The sequence below is a fragment of the Lampris incognitus genome, chromosome 1, assembly GCF_029633865.1.
Source record: "Lampris incognitus isolate fLamInc1 chromosome 1, fLamInc1.hap2, whole genome shotgun sequence".
Taxonomy (NCBI): Eukaryota; Metazoa; Chordata; class Actinopteri; order Lampriformes; family Lampridae; genus Lampris; species Lampris incognitus.
In genome coordinates this window covers 52,017,556-52,037,652 of record NC_079211.1, presented here as the reverse complement: position 1 = coordinate 52,037,652, position 20,097 = coordinate 52,017,556, and the positions used below count along the sequence as shown (strand labels likewise).

The 20,097-nt window shown below is 47.0% G+C and overlaps 1 protein-coding gene across 1 annotated transcript; it reads right to left on the bottom strand.

The window, feature by feature from the left end:
* Positions 1-2,571: 2,571 nt before the first annotated feature.
* Positions 2,572-17,574, bottom strand: ap1ar (adaptor related protein complex 1 associated regulatory protein). Its single transcript, XM_056296561.1, has 10 exons — positions 17,378-17,574; positions 16,149-16,197; positions 16,028-16,054; positions 15,094-15,119; positions 14,867-14,963; positions 14,490-14,588; positions 12,246-12,307; positions 10,689-10,762; positions 8,434-8,556; positions 2,572-7,000 (listed from the first exon to the last, which is right to left on the bottom strand). The coding sequence occupies exons 1-10, from the start codon at positions 17,446-17,448 to the stop codon at positions 6,729-6,731; spliced, it is 900 nt and encodes a 299-aa protein (XP_056152536.1). The 5' UTR covers positions 17,449-17,574; the 3' UTR covers positions 2,572-6,728.
* Between the last annotated feature and the right edge of the window lie 2,523 nt (positions 17,575-20,097).

The window sequence follows — 20,097 nt, the reverse complement described above, 5'->3', positions numbered from 1 at the left end:
CATTGCATATTAGACATACCGCAGATCCTGCTCTCTCCACAAATGCAAATTCCTCTGTCCACGCAGCCTGGAATGCACGGTAATCATCGTCTTTTTTTCTTTTCGCCATCTTTTCCGTTACAAGGGTTGAAGCGGATAAACTAGTTGGCTATCTGATAAAATTGATTTCTTCACCTTTACAATGACCCGGACATGCTCGCGAGCCATTGGTTCCCGACCCGACCCACGGGTGACCCGTGACCCGTGAAATTTATCTTCAAAACTAATTTCTGTTTACTTTAAAATGACACAGTATTATTAAGAAATATCACAAGTATTTTAAAATCAGTTCCAAACTGATTTTTTTGAAAAAAAAATAATTTTCAACTCAAAATTGTCTGGGAGCCATATGCCGTCACCGGAAGAGCCATATATGGCTCGCGAGCCATAGGTTCCCGACCGCTGTATTAGCTAGACAGAGGGACCGAGTTGGGAAGGATGTGCAGCAAGTTAGGATGATCAAGGATAGAGATGAAATGTGCTGACAAGCGAGAAGAGTGTATTGAGAAGGTGGAAGGAGTAGTTTGAGGAGCAGAGGAATGAAGAAAATGAGAGAGAGAGGTTGGATGATGTAGGGATAGTGAATCAGGAAGTACGGTGGATTAGCAAGGAGGAAGTGAGGGCAGCTATGAAGAGGATGAAGAGTGGAAAGGCGGTTGGTCCAGATGACATACCTGTGGAGGCATGGAGGTGTTTAGGAGAGATGGCTGTGGAGTTTTTAACTAGATTGTTTAACACAATCTTGGAAAGTGAGAGGAGGAATGAGGAGTGGAGAAGAAGCATACTGGTACCGATTTTCAAGAACAAGGGTGATGTGCAGAGCTGTAACAACTACAGAGGTATAACGTTGACCAGCTAGAGCATGAAGATATGGGAAAGAGTAATAGAAGCTAGGTTAAGAGGAGAGATGACGATTAGCGAGCAGCAGTATCGTTTCATGCCATGAAAGAGCACCACAGATGCGATGTTTGATTTGAGAATGTTGATGGAGAAGTATAGAGAAGGTCAGAAGGAATTACGTACATTGTGTTTAGAGAAAGTATACGACAGGGTGCCGAAATGTATGAGGAAGTCGGGAGTTGCACAGAAGTACGTAGGACTGGTGCAGGATATGTATGAGGGCAATGTGACAGTGGTGAGGTGTGTGGTTGGAATGACAGATGGGTTCAAGGTGGAGGTGGGATTACATCGAGGATCGGCTCTGAGCCCTTTCTTGTTTGCAATGGTGATGGACAGGTTGACGGATGAGATCAGGCAGGAGTCTCCGAAAACTATGATGTTCGCAGATGACACTGTGGTCTGTAGCGAGAGTAGGGAGCAGGTGGAGGAGAGCCTGGAGAGGAGGAGGTATGCACTGGAGAGAAGAGGAATGAAAGTCGGTAGGAGCAAGACGGAATACATATGTGTGAATGGGAGGGGGGACAGTGGAATGGTGAGGATGCAAGGAGTAGAGGTGACGAAGGTGTTGGAGTTTAAATACTTGGGGTCAACTGTCCAAAGTAACGGGGAGTGCAGAAGAGAGGTGAAGAAGAGAGTGCAGGCAGGGTGGAGTGGGTGGAGAAGAGTGTCAGGAGCTGCCAGAGAAGAGGAAAAGAGGAGTTCTATGGACGTTGTGAGGGAGGACATGAAGGTGGCTTGCATCATAGAGGAAGATGCAGAGAACAGGAAGAAATGGAAACGGATGACCCGCTGTGGCGACCCCTAATGGCAGCAGCCGAAAATGGTAGTAGTAATAGTAGCTCAATAGTTAGAAGTGCACACAAGCAACTTTCTTGAACCCAAACGAACTGAACAAATTGGTGGTGCATGTGTTGAGGTTTCCTTGTTTGGGAGTAGACTAGATTTGATGTGTTGCCACGTTTCTGAGATTAACAGTGTTTCTGCCAACTGAATACCAGATGTGTGGGTTTTTTTTTTATAAATGAAATGTCACTATAATGATGGCCAAAGCACAGGTGAAAAGCTACTTCCCTTCCATGGCATGTTGCGATAAACAGTTAATGGTGCTGACCAGATGACCAGTTTTAAAAAGAAAAGTACATCACAATTATCAATCGACTCTGTGCGTAACTGTAGTCCACTGACTTCCGGTTTCTACTGCAGCGGTCATACCAGTTTCCTGTTTGTTGGCGTGTGCTATTGATGATGGCATATTTTTCGCAACACCTGCAAAATTTAACGGTGAAAAGTTACATCCACAATATATGGATGAGCGGACGGATGGATGGACAGAGGAATGGATGGAATTCTGGACGTAACTTGATATGTACAACTTCAAACTTTTCACCCGTTTGCTGGTAGGTGCAGGTGAAAGTTTGTCGACAGTTCTGTGCATGTGGTTGACATTTATCCATGGTAAATCTTGCAGGCATCGTGAAAAATATGCCATTGTCAATAGCACACGCCAAAAAACAGGAAACTGGGACGACCGCTGCAGTAGAAACCGGAAGTCAGGGGACTACAGTTATGCACAGAGCCGATTAAAGTATTAACATGATCATGACTGTAATAGAAAACGCATGTACTGGGCAAGCCTGTCACCGTGTTTTATTCATTCTCAGACTTCTGCTGTGACAAGGAATGTTAAGTTACAGTTTTTACAGAAATCTGCAATGATTGATCAGTTACATCAAAATTCTGTCAAAATGTGTGACTGAGTTGAAAAAAAGCATACTCAGAAATCTAAAACTACTGCGAAAACTCAGTTAATTTCAAGATGTTATAAAACAGCAAGGTCACTTTGCTGCAGAATAACTCCCTTCTCTTTCTGTGCAGGAAACAGTGCATATATACATGTATTGGAAAATTCAGTGGACGTCCCGTAAGAGCAAAGAACACACAGAAGTCAGGATTATAATCCAGATGTGCGAACGCGACTAGAAAAATGCACTACATTCAGAGTGAAAAAGGGGGGTGATCCTGGTTAAAAGGAACAAAAGATGCCGTTTCTGCACAGGGCAAGGACAAAGCCGATTCCTGTGCAGGACAGAACTGGCTCCGATATATCTGACTGACACGAGCCAGAGTACCTGACACGAGCCAGAGTACCGTGTGACTTTATATACAAAATACATGCTGTCATCAGCATACTTGTTTAGACTGACACCAACTTGTTTCCCCACATTAAAAAAAAAACTTTTCAAACCATTGCATTGTTCTGTCGTTGAAATGCATCCAAATCAGTAAGCAAAAACATCGTGCCACCTGAACATGGGGTGCCGATACCCCATGAGGTCACTGAGTGGATTGCTCCACAACTCTTACCCTTTTGACAAGAATTTCCCATCTCATTATGATCGCTAATCAGACATCATCAGTCTGGCCCTTGCCTGTTCTGTTCGCAGGGTGCAGCCTCGGTATGTTGTAAACCATGAGCAGGAGAACCAGTCTAAGAAATCAGTTTGCTGTCCTGTCGAAATGACAATTTGAGTGAGGCCGGGCTTAAAACCCAGTAGTCCTACAATGACCCATGAATTGTGCGCTTGGCCAGAGCTGTTGTGTACACTTGGTTGCATGCGAATGCCATCTTGTAAAATGTCCCCTCATTTCCATTGGTTCAATGTGGGAGTTCTGTATATTTACAATTGTATTTTTCATCAACGCATAATTTTTTTTGATCTCCCCCATCCCCTTTTCTCCCCAATTGTACTTGGCCAATTACCCCTCTTCCGAGCCATCCCGGTCGCGGCGCCACCCCCTCTGCCGATCTGTGGAGGGCTGCAGACTACCACGTTGCTTCCGATACATGTGGAGTCGCCAGCCGCTTCTTTTCACCTGACAGTGAGGAGGTTTACCAGGGGGACGTAGTGTGTGGGAGGATCACCCCCAGTTCCCCCTCCCCCCTCGAACAGGCGCCCCGACCGACCAGAGGAGGCGCTGGTCCAGCGACCAGGACACACATACCCACATCCGGCTTCCCACCCCATACACGGCCAACTGTGTCTGTAGGGACGCCCGACCAAGCCGGAAGTAACACGGGGATTTGAACCGGCGATGCCCGTGTTGGTAAGCAATGGAATAGACTGCTACACTACCTGGACGCCCCTATCAATGCATAATTATTGCAAAACACAGGTACCGTGAATGAACAAAATAAACGTCAAATTCATTTTTTCCACTGCAGTTTTCAGAGTAGGCTAGCAGCAGGGTTTTAAATTGTCATGACATTAACTACAATAATTAAGCTGCAAGTGGCAGTTATTGGGGTCCAGGCAATTTCAGACAAGCACTACCTATTGGCACCTATTCACATTCTGACCAAATGTTGTTGGCTAACATCTGGCGTTTACTTGCACATGATTGGGCATGACCCAAGGATTTGGGAGGAGCCAAAGTTTTGAGTCAAGACAGAATATTTTTTTGAGCTAGATGCCAAAATGTAAAGTGAGTTGTGACAGCGCCACCGTCAGGCTGATGCTGGAGCATACCTGCACATGTAAACCAAATTTCATGACGATTAGTCATACAGACGTATCTGTATTGGCAGCTGAAATTTGATTGGCTGGTGGCAGCCATGTTGTTTCCATGATCAAGCTGTCATCTCATCTGTCATTAGCACGATGCATGATGAAGGTGCAGCATACCAAATGTGAAAATAGTTTTGGAGGGTGTATTTTTTAGCCCCTTGTGATACAACGTCACAAATATCATGACAATTAGACATTGCGTTCACAAGATACGGCTCATTCCATCAATATGGGCCAAGCCCCAAATTTGATTGGCCTGTTGCAGACAAACGGTTTTACTTATCAAATTTCTTTTGGAAATCTTTTTGTCGCGGGCCACTGAGATCAGCAGTCTAGGGGGAGTTTAAAAAAAAGAAAAAGAAAAAAAAAGCATGTTTTTTTCAAAAATCCAAAATGGCGGAAAATTCAATGACGGAAATAAAAAGTTTAGCTCCGGCACGAGCCAAGGATTCAGGAGAAATGAGAAATTCAACTCTAGACCAAATAGTTCTTAAGATACAGGCCAAAATGTAAAGTGGCTCGTAATAGCGCCACCTACAGGCCGATTTAAAAAAAAAATTTTACGAGTAGTGAGAAGGGTTAGAACCTGCTGACCAAGTTTGCTGCCTCAAGGCCTTGTTGTTTCTAAGCTCCAGACACATTTAGGGCAGAACAACCTGCAATAATAATAATTATAGAAACAAACACAAGAATGCTTTGACCCCGATTAGAAAAGGACCATGTCTGTTAAACACTTCCCAGGGAGGTACGTGGCAGAGGAGAAAATAAACAAGCAGGCGAGTTGGTTATAGAGAGCGAAATAGGCAAGCTGGGAAGGGATAATTAACTACATGGTCTACTTTCCTACATTGTTCAGGTCACATAAGTCGCTCATGATAGCTTTGATTTTTTATTTTAACATCTTTTCAGATAAATTTGCCTAAAAATATTCGACTGTTTCACTCAAGAATTAACGTGACCTAAAAACCAAATTCAAGTATAAAGTTTTTTTTTTTTTTTTGGATTTCCACCCCTTTTTCTCCCCAATTGCATCCGGCCAATTACCCCACTCTCCCAAGCCGTCCCGGTCTCTGCTCCACCCCCTCTGCTGATCCGGGGAGGGCTGCAGACTACCACGTGCCTCCTCCCATACATGCGGAGCCGCCATCCGCTTCTTTTCACCTGACAGTGAGGAGTTTCACCAGGGGGACGTAGCGTGTGGGAGGATCACGCTATTCCCCCCGGTTCCCCCCCCTGAACAGGCGCCTGGATTGACCAGAGGAGGCGCTAGTGCAGCGACCAGGACACACGCCCACATCCGGCTTCTCACCCTGCAGACACGGCCGATTGTGTCTGTAGGGATGCCCGACCAAGCCGGAGGTAACGCGGGGATTCGAACCGGCGATCCCCATGTTGGTAGGCAACGGACTAGACCGCCACCCTACTCGGACGCCTCAAGTATAAATAAACTTTTAATCACCTCGTCAATAATCACTGTTGATTGCTTCACAGCAGGGGGAGGAAAGGCATAAAACAGAGTGTAGGACAAAGAGAGCAAGACGTGGGAGAAGACAAGTCAGTGGTCATTTTGATTTCATTGAATGAATAATACAACAATGTGGTTCAGCCTCGCACACACATTCTGACAACTATTAAGGCCCAGCAACCTTCATTTTGAAGCAGTAGCTTTGAAAACACAATTTTCTTCAAAACATTATTGATCAAACGATAAATGACCCTTAAATAAAGAGGAGAAGAAATAAAACGACTCATTCCTGGCCTGAAAACAAGTGGGCATAATGGCTGACAGTGTTTCCACATGGCCGAAGGCCTCCTCTCTGGCAAACCTGCATCGCCGAGTGCAGTGCGATGCTCTTCTGAAAGCATCTGTATGCTTACACAGCTTGAAATTGTAAAACATGCTGCAAAAAAGTGTTGTATGCCCTTCCTGGGCAGTTTGCATTGTGGTTAAGTATTATCGACTATCGGTTGGCTAACCTTAGCAACAACAAAAAAAACAAGGCACTGAAGAAAGATGCCGTCTGCGCTTGTCAAAACCTCTCTTACACCTTTGCGTTTGTGGTGAAAAACTAACACTCAAGACGAACTACCAAAGCGTGGGACTCTCCCGCTAAATGAGGAGTCACAATCTTGACTTTCCATCGGATGAAGTGAAAATCTGGGGGGGGGGGGGGGGCATTGAAATGAAGTGCACACTAGATACCGTCGCTTTGGTGCCGGACACTATCTGTCCTGGATGGCCGAGCGGAGGCCGCTGCCTCGCGCTTCCTCCGAGGGATTGTCGATGACGGGGTTGACAAAACCCTCAAACTCAGAGTCTGGGTTGTCCTCGGCGTGTGTACTCACAAAGTCATTCTCCCACTCCAGCGCACTGGAGTCCTCCGAGGCCGAGGGCGGGCCGCTGTCCAGCCGCTTGCTGCTGGGCCTCAGCGCCGCTCGCAGGATGTCCTCCTCGGTCCGAGACCTCTCCCAGGTTGGAACGGCGCAGTTCATCCCTATGAGTCAAGGAGGCCAGACGTTATTATTAAACTCAACTAACTGATGAATGATGATAATCACATTTGCCACAGGCCCCTGAAAGTGTCAGCACCTGTGGCCTCCTGGTGGCCGACGGAGCTACAGCTCATCTTTTCACTGTGGTGGCAGTGGTGCTGTGCATGTTTATTCATTTACCCCTGTTGCCAATGTTTCTTTAATATAAAAAGAACCGGGGCATCTGGGTGGCGTAGCGGTCTATTCTGTTACCTACCAACACGGGGCTCGCCTGTTCGAATCCCTGTGTTACCTCTGGCTTGGTTGGGCGTCCCTACAGACACAATTGGCCGTGTCTGCGGGAGGGAAGTCGGATATGTACTGGTCGCCGCGCTAGCGCCTCCTCTGGTCGGTCGGGGCGCCTGTTCGGGGGGGGGGGGGGGACTGAGGGGGGAGGGGTAGTGTGATCCTCCCACGCGCTACGTCCCCCTGGCGAAACTCCTCACTGTCAGGTGAAAAGAAGCGGCCGGCGACTCCACATGTATGGGAGGAGGCATGTGGTAGTCTGCAGCCTTCCCCGGATCGGAAGAGGGGGTGGAGCAGCGACTGGGACGGCTCGGAAAAATAGGGTAATCGGCCAAGTACAATTGGGGAGAAAAAAAAAAGTGTGTGTGTGGGGGGGGATCAAAAATAAATGAATAAAAAGACCCGGTATTGAGGGCTTGGCGTTAATACCACTGGTTTTGCACTGACACCATCTGCCACAGGGTAACCTGCAGAGTGCATCAAGTCTAGCTCAAGTGCGTTCCACACTGTCCCTATCTGAAAAGGGCCGACATAAACCCACACCGCCCACTCAGTTATCTCTGCTCCGAGATCAAATGCCGGGCTGTGCTCAACCTCCTGTTGTTCTAAAAACAGACATCCATTTGTTTTCTCGTATACATTTCCACTGAGCACACAAAACTCATGTCAGCCATTTTAAACTGGTGTATGTGGTGAACACAACAGCGACGGTCTTTGTCATCGTGAATAAGATGATTAATTGTGTGATCACTGTTCTACATCGGCGGCGCTGCTGGGAAATGGATTCCCCCTGGAATGACCACCGGAGATCCAGTCGTGCTGACTAATTCCACGTCTGGCGTTTGTGAATGTATGTGAGAAATGGGAGAAGGGATTATGCACGTAGGCCATGTGCACAGATGGCCAATGGTCTGCGCTACTACCACTTCCCTGCTCTGCTGATGTGCGGGCTTAAAAAAAAAGAAAGATAGAAATGGGCTTGGTTGTCAAGTGACCTCAGCCCCATGTGGCAGGAGGGGGGATGGGGTGTTCATTTGGAATAGATGATGTGATGTGATCCATCAGGCGTTTCTGACATTATCCAATACAGTGTAATAGTGTGGCCGAGGATGTCGGGGAATCAATAACTCGGCTAGGAAACAGTTCCCACCTTCCTCGTCCTCCCACTCGAGGTCTAGCGAGGTCCCGTCATCGTTGGTGGAGCGGGTCTTGGTGGTAAAATCCCAGCTGTACTCAGTGTTGGGAGTGGCCACATTCGTCTCGGATGACAGCCCTGCCAGAAGAAACATCAGCCTACTGTAAGAGGATGGTGAAACCTTTTTTGCCGTTCACCAGTTACTGGTTCTGGGAAACAGTGTTTTAAAGTTTCCAGCAACTTCAAGAAATATCAGGCAGGTATTTATCAAAAAGATCACACCCAGCCACGGAGGATGCACAAGCCAGTGTATTCTCAGTGCTGGTCCTGAGCTCGGATAAATGGGGAGGATTGCATCAGGAAGGTCTTCAGGTGTAAAACCTTTGCCAAATCAAATTTGCGGATCATAAATCAGATTTCCATACCGGATCGGTCGACGCCCGGGTTACCAACAACCGCCACCGGTACTGTTGGCCAAAAGGCTGCCGGTGGAGACTATGCTACTGTTGGGCGAAGGAGAGGGGGAAGGCATGTTCAGAGGCAGCGAGAGAGGAGGAAGGGTAGGAGTGTAGAGAAGGGGGTCAGAACTTTGAATGTTGGCACTATGACTGGTAAAGGGAGAGAGCTGGCTGATATGATGGAGAGAAGGAAGGTAGATATACTGTGTGTGCAAGAGACCAGGTGGAAGGGGAGTAAGGCCAGGAGCATCGGAGGTGGGTTCAAACTCTTCTACCATGGTGTGAATGGGAGGAAAAATGGGGTAGGGGTAATTCTGAAGGAAGGGAATATCAAGAGTGTGCTGGAGGTGAAGAGAGTGTCAGACAGAGTGATGAGTATGAAGCTGGAAATCGAAGGTGTGATGAATGTTATCAGCACATATGCCCCGCAAGTTGGGTGTGAAGTGGAAGAGAAAGAAGAATTCTGGAGGCAGTTGGATGACGTGGTGGAGAGGGTACACAACGAGGAGAGAGTGGTGATTGGACAAGACTTCAATGGGCATGTTGGTGAGGGGAACAGAGGTGATGGGTAGGTATGGTGTCAAGGAGAGGAATGTGGAAGGATGGTGGATTTTGCGAAAAGGATGAAATGGCTGTGGTGAATACATATTTCACGAAGAGGAACACAGGGTGACGTATAAGAGTGGAGGAAAAGTGGAGGAAAGTGCACACAGGCGGACTGTATCTTATGTAGGAGGCGGGATCTGAAAGAGATGGGTTCAAGGTGGAGGTGGGATTACATCAAGGATTGGCTCTGAGCCCTTTCTTGTTTGCAATGGTGATGGACAGGTTGATGGCCGAGATCAGGCAGGAGTCTCCGAGAACTATGATGTTCGCGGTTGACATTGTGATCTGTAGTGAGAATAGGGAGCAGGTTGAGGAGAGCCTGGGGAGATGGAGGTATGCACTGGAGAGAAGAGGAATGAAAGTCAGTAGGAGCAAGACGGAGTACATATGCGTGAACGAGAGGGAGGACAGCAGAATGGTGAGGATGCAAGGAGTAGAGGTGACGAAGGCGTATGAGTTTAAATACTTGTGGTCAACTGTCCAAAGTAATGGGAAGTGCAGAAGAGAGGTGAAGAAAAGTGCAGGCAGGGTGGAGTGGGTGGAAAAGAGTGTCAGGAGTGATTTGTGACAGAAGGGTACCAGCAAGAGTTAAAGGGAAGGTTTACAAGACGGTAGTGAGACCAGCTATGTTATATGGTTTGGAGACAGTGGCACTGACGAAAAGACAGGCCGTGGAGCTGGAGGTGGCAGAGTTGAAGATGATAAGATTTTCATTGGGAGTGATGAAGAAGGACAGGATTAGGAACAAGTACATTAGAGGGACAGCTCAGGTTGGACAGTTTGGAGACAAAGCAAGAGAGGTAAGATTGAGATGGTTTGGACATGTGTAGAGGAGAGATGCTGGGTATATTGGGAGAAGGATGCTGAATATGGAGCTGCCAGGGAAGAGGAGAAGAGGAAGGCCAAAGAGGAGGTTTATGGATGTGGTGAGGGAGGACATGCAGGTGGCTGGTCTGACAGAGGACATGCAGAGGACAGGAAGAGATGGAAACAGATGATTCGCTGTGGCGACCCCTAACGGGAGCAGCCGGAAGTAGCGGCAGTAGTAGTAGTACTAGTAGTAGATTTATCAAAACGATCAAACAGACTGAAAGGTGTAAATTAGAGCACGGTAACAGAAGAGTTTCACTACAATTTGTGTATTAGCTTATTTGTTTTGTCCTTGTATATTGTGCGACTACAATATAGCCTGGACAGGTCACTCACTGCTGGTCCTGAAGGCCTCCGACTGGGCTTTCACATTTTGGAGATAGACGTCAAAGTCTTCCCCAGGGTTCTGCCTGGAACAGGATGACAAAGGACACACAAAGAGCAGAACTGGTAGTTCATTCCATATAGGTCCAAACAAAATGATACAAAAAAAGTCCACAAAAGCACGCACATCCACATGATAAACACTAAGAGTCCGCACACCAGATAATGCTCCCATAAACATTCAGTGGTACACTACCAAGTCATGGTGGCGTAACAGGGCCAAACAAAAAGACACTCGCCCAGATACGCAGCACAGCATCTGGTCTGGATGTGGCCCGAAATTTGTAGACACAAAATGAGCAGTCAACAAAACTTAGTGATGTCAGTTTTTGTTGACTTAGTGGAGTTTTTAAGGACTAACAGCTGTCTTGATATCTGGATGAACTAGCATGTCTCAGCTGTGAACGCTTGCCTTGACCACGACAAAGTTCCCCAAGAACCTCTGCTTCATTACTGGCAAAACTGAAATGAAATTCAGCCCTGAGAGTGCTGCCTTCACATTTCTTGTGACGTTTCTAAAAATGGACTGAAACTGAAACGTGATATTTTCTACTACCACTTATTACTTTCTCATGTAGTTTTTTATATTTGTTTTTTGGATTTTCTTCCCCTTTTTCTCCCCCAATTGTACCCGGCCCGGGGAGGGCTGCAGACTACCACATGCCTCCTCCCATACACGTGGAGTCACCAGCCGCTTCTTCTCACCTGACAGTGAGGAGTTTCACCAGGGGGACGTAGCATGTGGGAGGATCACGCTATTCCCCCCAGTTCCCCCTCCCTCCCTGAGCAGGCGCCCGGATTGACCAGAGGAGGCGCTAGTGCAGCGACCAGGACACATACCCACATCCGGTTTCCCACCCGCAGACTTGGCCAATTGTGTCTGTAGGGATGCCCGACCAAGCCGGACGTAACGCAGGGATTTGAACCGGCGATCCTCCTGTTGGTAAGCAACGGAATAGACCGCCACACCAGCCGGACGCCCCTGTCATGTAGTTTGTACTGTCTTTCTACTGGAGAAAAAAGGTAGAATTCTGTTTCTTGTTCTCCTTTTAGAAGAGCTCATCCATGGTTCAGCTTCTTTTGCGATACTTATGTCATCACACACCCATTTACATACAGCCAATCAGACCAAGTCATCAAACTATGAAACCCCACCCACCATCATCACCCCTTATTTTTACATGTCAATCAAAGGGCAACTGTGAATATTTATGAGGAGCAGACCACTCCGTCAGTTCTTGAGCCAACTGACAACAACTGAATGTTAAAGGGCGGATGCGACTAATATTCCTCATGCCGGATATGTTCTATGCTACCATAAGAAGAACAATGGTCCTCTATAGACATCTTTACACGAATATTTCTACGGAGAATTTGAGCTCATAGTATATCTAATCACAATGTGAAATGAATCCAGTACTGAGGTCCACTTTAAGAACCTCATGACTGCACTCTGTTTCCAGCTTCTCAAACGGTCGAACAGGACTGAACTTTTTACATCAAACTTACTTCCTCTGCTGACTCTCACCAGCGGCACCATCGGCTCGACCCCTTGTCCTCTGGGCAGCCAGCTGCTTAGAAAGAACGCACGAGCAAAATTTTTTAAAAAACAGAACAAAAACCAAGCAAACAAATACGGATGATATGAATCATCCAGGACAGGTTTTGTTAGTAAAGATGCTCATGAGCAGACTGGTTACCATCTAGGGCAGGAAGTATGTAAGCAAGTGTGGTCAACGGAACAAAATGGTGAGCGCAAGAAAAGCAGTGGAATGACAACAAAACAGGAAACAAGACATCCCGATCTCTGTGGCGTCGCGTCCCTAGGCCTCGTGTTATTATCTCAGAGGCCTTGGGAAGACGTCTGTCGGCATCTTTTGCACAATAAAAGAGAATGGAACGGGATTACCCCCCCCACCCCAAAAAAAGTTGTTATTTTTCTTTGCTGAATATTGTGAACTGTGATATGAACAGCTGGACAGAGCTTTTGGTGCATGATATTTCTCAGTACTAGAGAAAGTATCGAAACAAACTGGGCTGACAAAATAAAAAGCTGGGGTCGAGGATTTCCCGAGTTCGAATAAAACCGTTTCTCCAGCAGGCAGATCTCAGTCCTGGGCTCTCTAGTTATGAGAAACAGCGTGCTCTCTGAAGGTCATTCTCTTATTGTCACATTGGAGTCAGTAATGAAAGGTTAATGTTTCTTTGACAGTATAGCTGTGAAGAGTAGGCACCAGAACCAGCTGGAGACATTTGTCTGGATTTGTCATTATGCCCATCACAGCCGCCCTGTATCAGTTATGCTGCATCTTAGAAGAGAGAATCTGAAAGCAAGAGGAATCCAGAGCTGGGGTAGTGAGCAAAGTGCCCTTCTCTTTTTTGTTGTTGTCGTTATTGGATTTCGCCTCATTTTTCTACCCAATTGTATCCGGCTGCAGACTACCACATGCCTCCTCCCATACATGTGGAGTCACCAGCCACTTCTTTTAACCTGACAGTGAGGAGTTTCGCCGGGGGGGGATGTAGTGTGTGGGAGGATCACGCTATTCCCCTCCAGTCCCCCCCCCCCCGACCTACCAGAGGAGGTGCTAGTGCAGCGACCAGCAGACACACCCACATCCGGCTTCCCACCTGCAGACACGTCCAATTGTATCTGTAGGGACACCTGACCAAGCCGGAGGTAACACGGGGATTCAAACCGGCGAGCCCCGTGTTGGTTGGCAGCAGAATAGACCGCCACGCCACCCGGACGCCCTCAAAGTGCCTCTTTCTGACTGATTTTCTAGTTGGGCCATCATTCCCCCCACACTGTGTGGCTGTAGCCCCTATGGCCATTAGAATTCCCCATGCAAATGGTTCTCCTCTCTGTCCACGGTGAAGTCGGTCACCATGGAGAGCTGCAGATCTCTGGGGTATTACTTAATAACCGCAGCCACCGTAATGACCCTCGAAAGGTTTACGGAGTCAGAATTTTCACCAACGTGCGATTATCACACGAGGTTAAGCCTCCACTGGGCGACGCACTACAGCCTACATACGTATCCGAGTCTGGGTTCGTTATGGCAGACATGCTGCAGCCTCCCAGTCCAATAGCGACACACGAAGTTTTTTTTAAAAATCTTTTTCAACACAAACTGTGCTTTTAGGTTACCGTTTAGTGAACTGGATTTGTTTTCTCATTTTATTTGTTTTAAGTTAAGCATTAAGGTGACCGCTAACGCCTGCTTGTTTTTTGGTATGGACTTCAGCCCCATTGTATGTGCTGCACCGTCTCTGTGCAATAACTGAGGGCCCAGTTGTCTTTGTACCACGTGTGACTGTAGGCTTCCGTGTCATCTTGCAAGCAGTCAATAAAAAAATAAACCCCTGTACATTTATTGTGCTGCCTTAGGATCGCACTGACGGCGTTGCTAGCTGAAACCGCTAAGTTTGGACTGCAACCACCAGTTACCATCCGGTTTCAAAAGGTATGATGAGAAATAGAAACAGCGCCAAAAACAAGTGAATAAATTAGATCATTAGAATAAAACACAACTAAATGAAACCCGTTCACTCCACTACAAGTCAAGTGCAGGCTTGGAAAGCGAGCAGAGGAAAAACAACAGTCTGAAAAAGTTCAAATCAGGGAAACCGGCTCGGTCATGTTGGACAGCGTTAGTGTGAGGCGAGGTTCGAGCAGCAGCATTAGTTGGGCCGTAAGGTGGGGGTTGGCAGTACGGCTGTACGGAAGGGAGCGCTCGAGTGCCGCCTCACCTCCTTCAACTTTCGCTCACGCGCCAACCTGGCAGCCTCGCGCTGGGCGGCATTTCTAGCCTCCTCTTCTAGCCTTAACTTCTCCTCTTGTTCCTCTAACTGAGCAGAAACAACAAAATGAAGAAACAAAAAACAAATTCAAACAAAACGATTAAAAAACAGAAAGAAACAATGCTGCAAAGGAAAAGCAAAACACCTCTAAAATAATAAAAAAAAAGAAAATATGGGGTCTGTATATCTATGCAACATCACGGCTTCACAAGTACTTGCATGAAGCCATAAAGGGAAATACATGTTTTCTGTTGTTGGCTTTAACATATCGGAGTCCTCAGCTGCACTCGCTTTACAAAGTGTTCTCCTCACTGGCGTGCTCTTACCTCTGCCTGCAGCCGCTGGTCTATCAAGGTCTGCTTGTCCGAGATCGCGGCATAGCGGTGGTCTCTGAGGTGCCTGATCTCATCTTCGTTGATGGGTCTAGCAACGTAACAACAACGGAAGGACACAAAAGACATCTCAGCAAACTGGAAAATTGTCCCATCTTTTTTACTATGGGACGCTGCCCATTATCAGGTCTTTATTTCTGTTGAGTCTCGAATCAACGCACCTTGGGCAGGGCTGTGGACTCTCAGCCTGGAATGAAAAACGACAGACAACATGATATTTTACAGCTTACAGCTAAGAATACTGCAGCACATCTTGGTATGTCTGGTATTGTATTGACAGCTATCTATGTTATGCCCTAGGTAAGAAAAAAAAAGGGGGGGGGGGCATCCAGGTAGCGTAGCGGACTATTCCATTGGCTACCAACACAGGGATCGCTGGTTCGAATCCCCGTGTTACCGGAGAACGCCTGTTCGAATCCCCACGTTACCTCCCGCTTGGTCGGGCGTCCCTACAGACACAGTTGGCCATGTCTGCAGGTTGGAAGCCGGATGTGGGTATGTGTCCTGGTCGCTGCCCTAGCGCCTCCTCTGGTCGGTCGGGGCGCCTGTTCGGGGGGGGAGGGTTACTGTGGGGAATAGCGTGACCCTCCCACGCGCTACGTCCCCCCAGGTGAAACTCCTCACTGTTAGGTAAGAAGAAGTGGCTGGTGACTCCACATGTATGGGAGGAGGCATGTGGTAGTCTGCAGCCCTGCCTGGATCGGCAGAGGGGGTGGAGCAGCGACCGGGACGGCTCGGAAGAGTGGGGTAATTGGCCAAGTACAATTGGGGAGAAAAAGGGGGGGAAATCCTATACTTGAATACTGCATGGTTAGAATTGACATGGAGAGCTGTCAGGGAGGATTCTGTTCCGAGTTTAGACCTGAAGGGGGCCCGATGGGCCCCTTTAACAAAGTTACGCAGCCTTTCAGTAGACTGTACATCTGTAAAACATTATAAACCATATTTTAATTAATATTTTTGGGAGGGGCAACAATCAGAAAGAAAAACAATAGAGATGAGTGAGGAACTCTGCCAGCGGTTCATCCATGAAGCTAAGTACAGCTGTCACAGGCTGTGAGATGAGCGAGGAGGCGAGAGGGGGGCCACGCTTACCTCATCGCTTTCCACAAGGTTTTCAAACTGCAAAAGGAAGAGTTCAGCTGAGATGAAACCACTCGAAATATTTCCACAAGCAAAACAGGAGAGAAATGTGGTGAAAACCTACACCTCCTACCTCTATGGTGTAATGCTCCCCGGTAGTGCTGCTCCTGAAATACTTTGACCTGTAGAAGTAATGAAGGAGACACGAGAGCAACAACAATGACCCGCGGACATTTTAAACTTTTTCCACCTGGCGTCGTCATAAAACCCAATGACCAAGTGCAGTTTTGAACTCAGCTTGTGAGGAGAAATAACATCTAAAATAAAAAAATGTTAAAATAAAAATAAACTCAAAAAAAATATCATAAAATCTAAGCGGGGTCACACATGAATGATCCTGTCCCATCCTTGTAAAAAAAGTGCCCTATAGCAACCCCTCCCTGGTTACTGTCTTGTTACTGTCCAGGCTGTTTCACCTCACTGGTTACTGTCTGGTTACTGTCCAGGCTGTTTCACCTCCCTGGTTACCGTCCAGGCTGTTTCACCTCCCTGGTTACTGTCTTGTTACTGTCCAGGCTGTTTCACCTCCCTGGTTACTGTCTGGTTACTGTCCAGGCTGTTTCACCTCCCTGGTTACCGTCCAGGCTGTTTCACCTCCCTGGTTACTGACTAGGCTGTTTCACCTCCCTGGTTACTGTCTGGTTACTGTCCAGGCTGTTTCACCTCCCTAGTTACTGTCTGGTTACCGTCCAGGCTGTTTCACCTCCCTGGTTACTGTCCAGGCTGTTTCACCATGGAATACATTCAGTCCTACAGTGCTACAGAATATAATAAAATACACCCAGAAAGGGGAGGTTTAATTTAACATCACCCAGTCTCCATCAGCGTTATGAGTAAGTGTGACCAGTCATCTACAAGTGCCCCCGGTAGTGATCAGGACAGGAAAAAAGAGAGACTGGCCACAAAGCTAACTAACAGCAAGGGACGCCAGAAACCACGTTTGATATGCAAGACGAGAGAAGACCACATGACGTCAGATTTACTGTGCAGCTAATGATGAAGATCTGAACCACACAGCTCCTACACCACGCTGGTTGGTGGTCTCCTGCAGGTCGCAGGGGTGGGGTCTGAATTCCCTGTTGGCCCCGACAGGCTGAAAACGCTTCTTCGAGCGGTTTGTCTTTCCAAAATAGGAATACCGAGTCCGGCACAGCGGCGGGAGGAGCGGCTGTGCCGGACTCTTACTTTAGGCTGGTTAGCTAGCCTCGGCTAACGCTAGCTGGGGAGACGGCTAAACGGAGCTGGGTGCAGGGTGGTGCGGTCCAGCTACACCACTAGCTCGGTCTGCTAGGCTGCACTCACCCGCCGCCTCTTGCCGCTCTGCTGGCTTCTCTCCGACACATCGTCGCGCAGTATGCCCAGCAGTTACCCATCGCATTGTCGAATACCCTTTTCCAACACCACCCTTACTCCACGGAAGCCTGGGGCGCTCTAAGCAAACCCTGTCCGACTACTAAACATCCCACTTCCGCGTCCTTCTGCTGCTGCTGCTGCTGCTTCTTCTTCTTCTGCTGCTTCTTCTTCTTGGTGTTTTTTGGTACTTCCGCGTTTTTCTTCCTCGCTGATTTTATGCGAGCCAAAACAAAACGTGATAAGGCGCCCCCCCCCCAGATTTCTACCAGGGGTTGAAAGTTCACTTGTGCGCGGATCAAGTCACGTCACATTTCTTCTCTGAGCCGCACCGCTGAGTCACAGCACGTGGGTGACGGTGTACCACACCCTGCCTGCGTCCTCACACCCCGGCTCAGATGACAAGGCGCTACACAAAACGTCTTATCCGCAGAAATGGCAGAAACCTCCAGAAGATAATCACATGTTCTGTATATATATGTATGTATGTATGTGTATATATATATATATGTATATGTATGTATGTATGTATGTATGTATGTATGTATGTATGTATGTATGTATGTATGTGTGTGTGTGTGTGTGTGTGTGTGTGTGTGTGTGTGTATATATATATATATCTCGACAGTGTGTGTGTGTACATACACACAGGGTGTTGTGATGCGTCTAGTGCAGCAGTGTGTAGTTGGAGGGAAGGTGCATGTGTTCTTCCAACCCGCTTGTGTCCTTCCTGCCCTTAGCTTGCTGCCGCTGGCTAGCCTTTGTGGCGAATAGGGAAGCATGCTAGCGTGTAAGCCTTCCCTTGCCAGTACATAGCCTCTCCTTCACCAAGACTCCTGCCAGGCCTCCCCGTGGCCACACATGGTAACTGGGGTCTTGCGGCCCCAGGCTAATTTGGCAGGGGATCTCGGAGCAGCAGCGGGCCCCAGAGATATGGTGTGCAGGCCCACCCTGGTGGACACGCCCTGGCACCTATCAACCACTGCCCCGCTGCCTTGTGGGTGAGTCTGGAAGACATAAGGCTAAGGGAGCTTACCCCAACAGAAAAGCAAGCTGTGGCGGCACACTTCGAGGCGGTTTCCGAAAAACTGGATTTCCGGCAGCCCCCTGCAGTTGTGTGGAGGTGCCGGTCGTCTAGGGATCCCCCTTGCCATCGGAACCATCTCCTCTACAATCAAGTCATGTGGCGTTGGGAGAAGCGCACCCCCCATGCCACTTTAAAAACCATCTCTGCGCAGGTATCTTCTGCTATCTGAGTCCTCAAAGGACCCACAAATAGAAGAAGATGGTCATCATCGGGCACGATGGACAACCAGCAAGCAAGCAAGCAATATCTCGACAGCTGATGATTGCTAATTTTGGTCCTTATTTGTTGAGCACTTTCCCTATCGTTGAGTGTTTCTTTTATCAAAGTTATATATATATATATATATATATACATACATACACACACACACACACACATACACATACACACATACATACATACATATATATATATATATATGTGTACACACACACACACACACACACACATACATATAGTATGTATATATCATACTAGAAGAACCCCGCTACAATGTAGCGGTTTGGTTATCCACCCGTCTAAATCTCCCTCCTCTTCATCCTGCCAGCTAACCGCCTTCCCCCTGCCCCTAAACCCCCCCCACTCCAACTCCCTCCCCCCAAATGCTCAGAATCATCTGAAATGCCGAGAAAAGTGGTTTTTAGCCATTTTTAGAAAATGCATATTTTGCATAATTATGCACAATTATTATAATTATTTTAATTTTCTGCTATTTTTCGTTGTTCCAACTAAGCATATTTCACATACATGACATTGCATACACAATAACATTAAAGGGGGAGAGGGTCACATTTTCCAGGTTAAGGGGGGGGGGGGCCCAGAAAAAAATTTTAGGTGAAAAAAATCAAAAATGCTCAGAATCGTCTGAAATGCAGAGAAAAGTGGTTTTTAGCCATTTTTAGAAAAAACATTTTGCATATTTATGCATAATTATGCATAATTTTAATTGTCTGCGATTTTTCCCTTACTCTCTGAGACAATACCTGCCACCTCTAAAAAGAATTAGGATCATAAGTGCTTTAGTTTTCGGTCCCGCTATCTACACTAACTAACACACACACGCACTAACACCACACACACACACACACATTACGAAAATATATGAGTAGATACATACATACATACATACATACATACATACATACATACATACATACATACATACATACATACATACATACATACATACGTACGTACGTACGTACGTACATACGTACGTACGTACATACATACATACATATACGTACACACACACATATATATACATATACATATACACACATATACACACACACATATATATATATACATACACACATATACATACACACATATATATATATATACATACACACACCATATATATACATACATATACACACACAAACACACACACACACACACACACACACACACACACACACACACACACACACACACATATATATATCCTTTTCCCCTCCAGATATGTTTACATCATTATTTTTTAAGGTTACCAGACAGCCAGAAACTCCCAAGTAGGCTGAAATAGTGCTTGTGTTATAAGTATTTTCAAAACCAAACATTTTTATTTTACTTCAGGCAC

Bases quoted from the DNA above. Each gene is read 5' to 3' on its own strand.
- ap1ar (XM_056296561.1), bottom strand. From the start codon at position 17,448: ATGGGTAACTGCTGGGCATACTGCGCGACGATGTGTCGGAGAGAAGCC. The intron at 16,198-17,377 runs GTGAGTGCAGCC...TTACTTCTACAG, and splicing joins AGAGCGGCAAGAGGCGGCGG to GTCAAAGTATTTCAGGAGCA. The intron at 10,763-12,245 runs GTAAGTTTGATG...ATCCTGTTCCAG, and splicing joins GGTGAGAGTCAGCAGAGGAA to GCAGAACCCTGGGGAAGACT.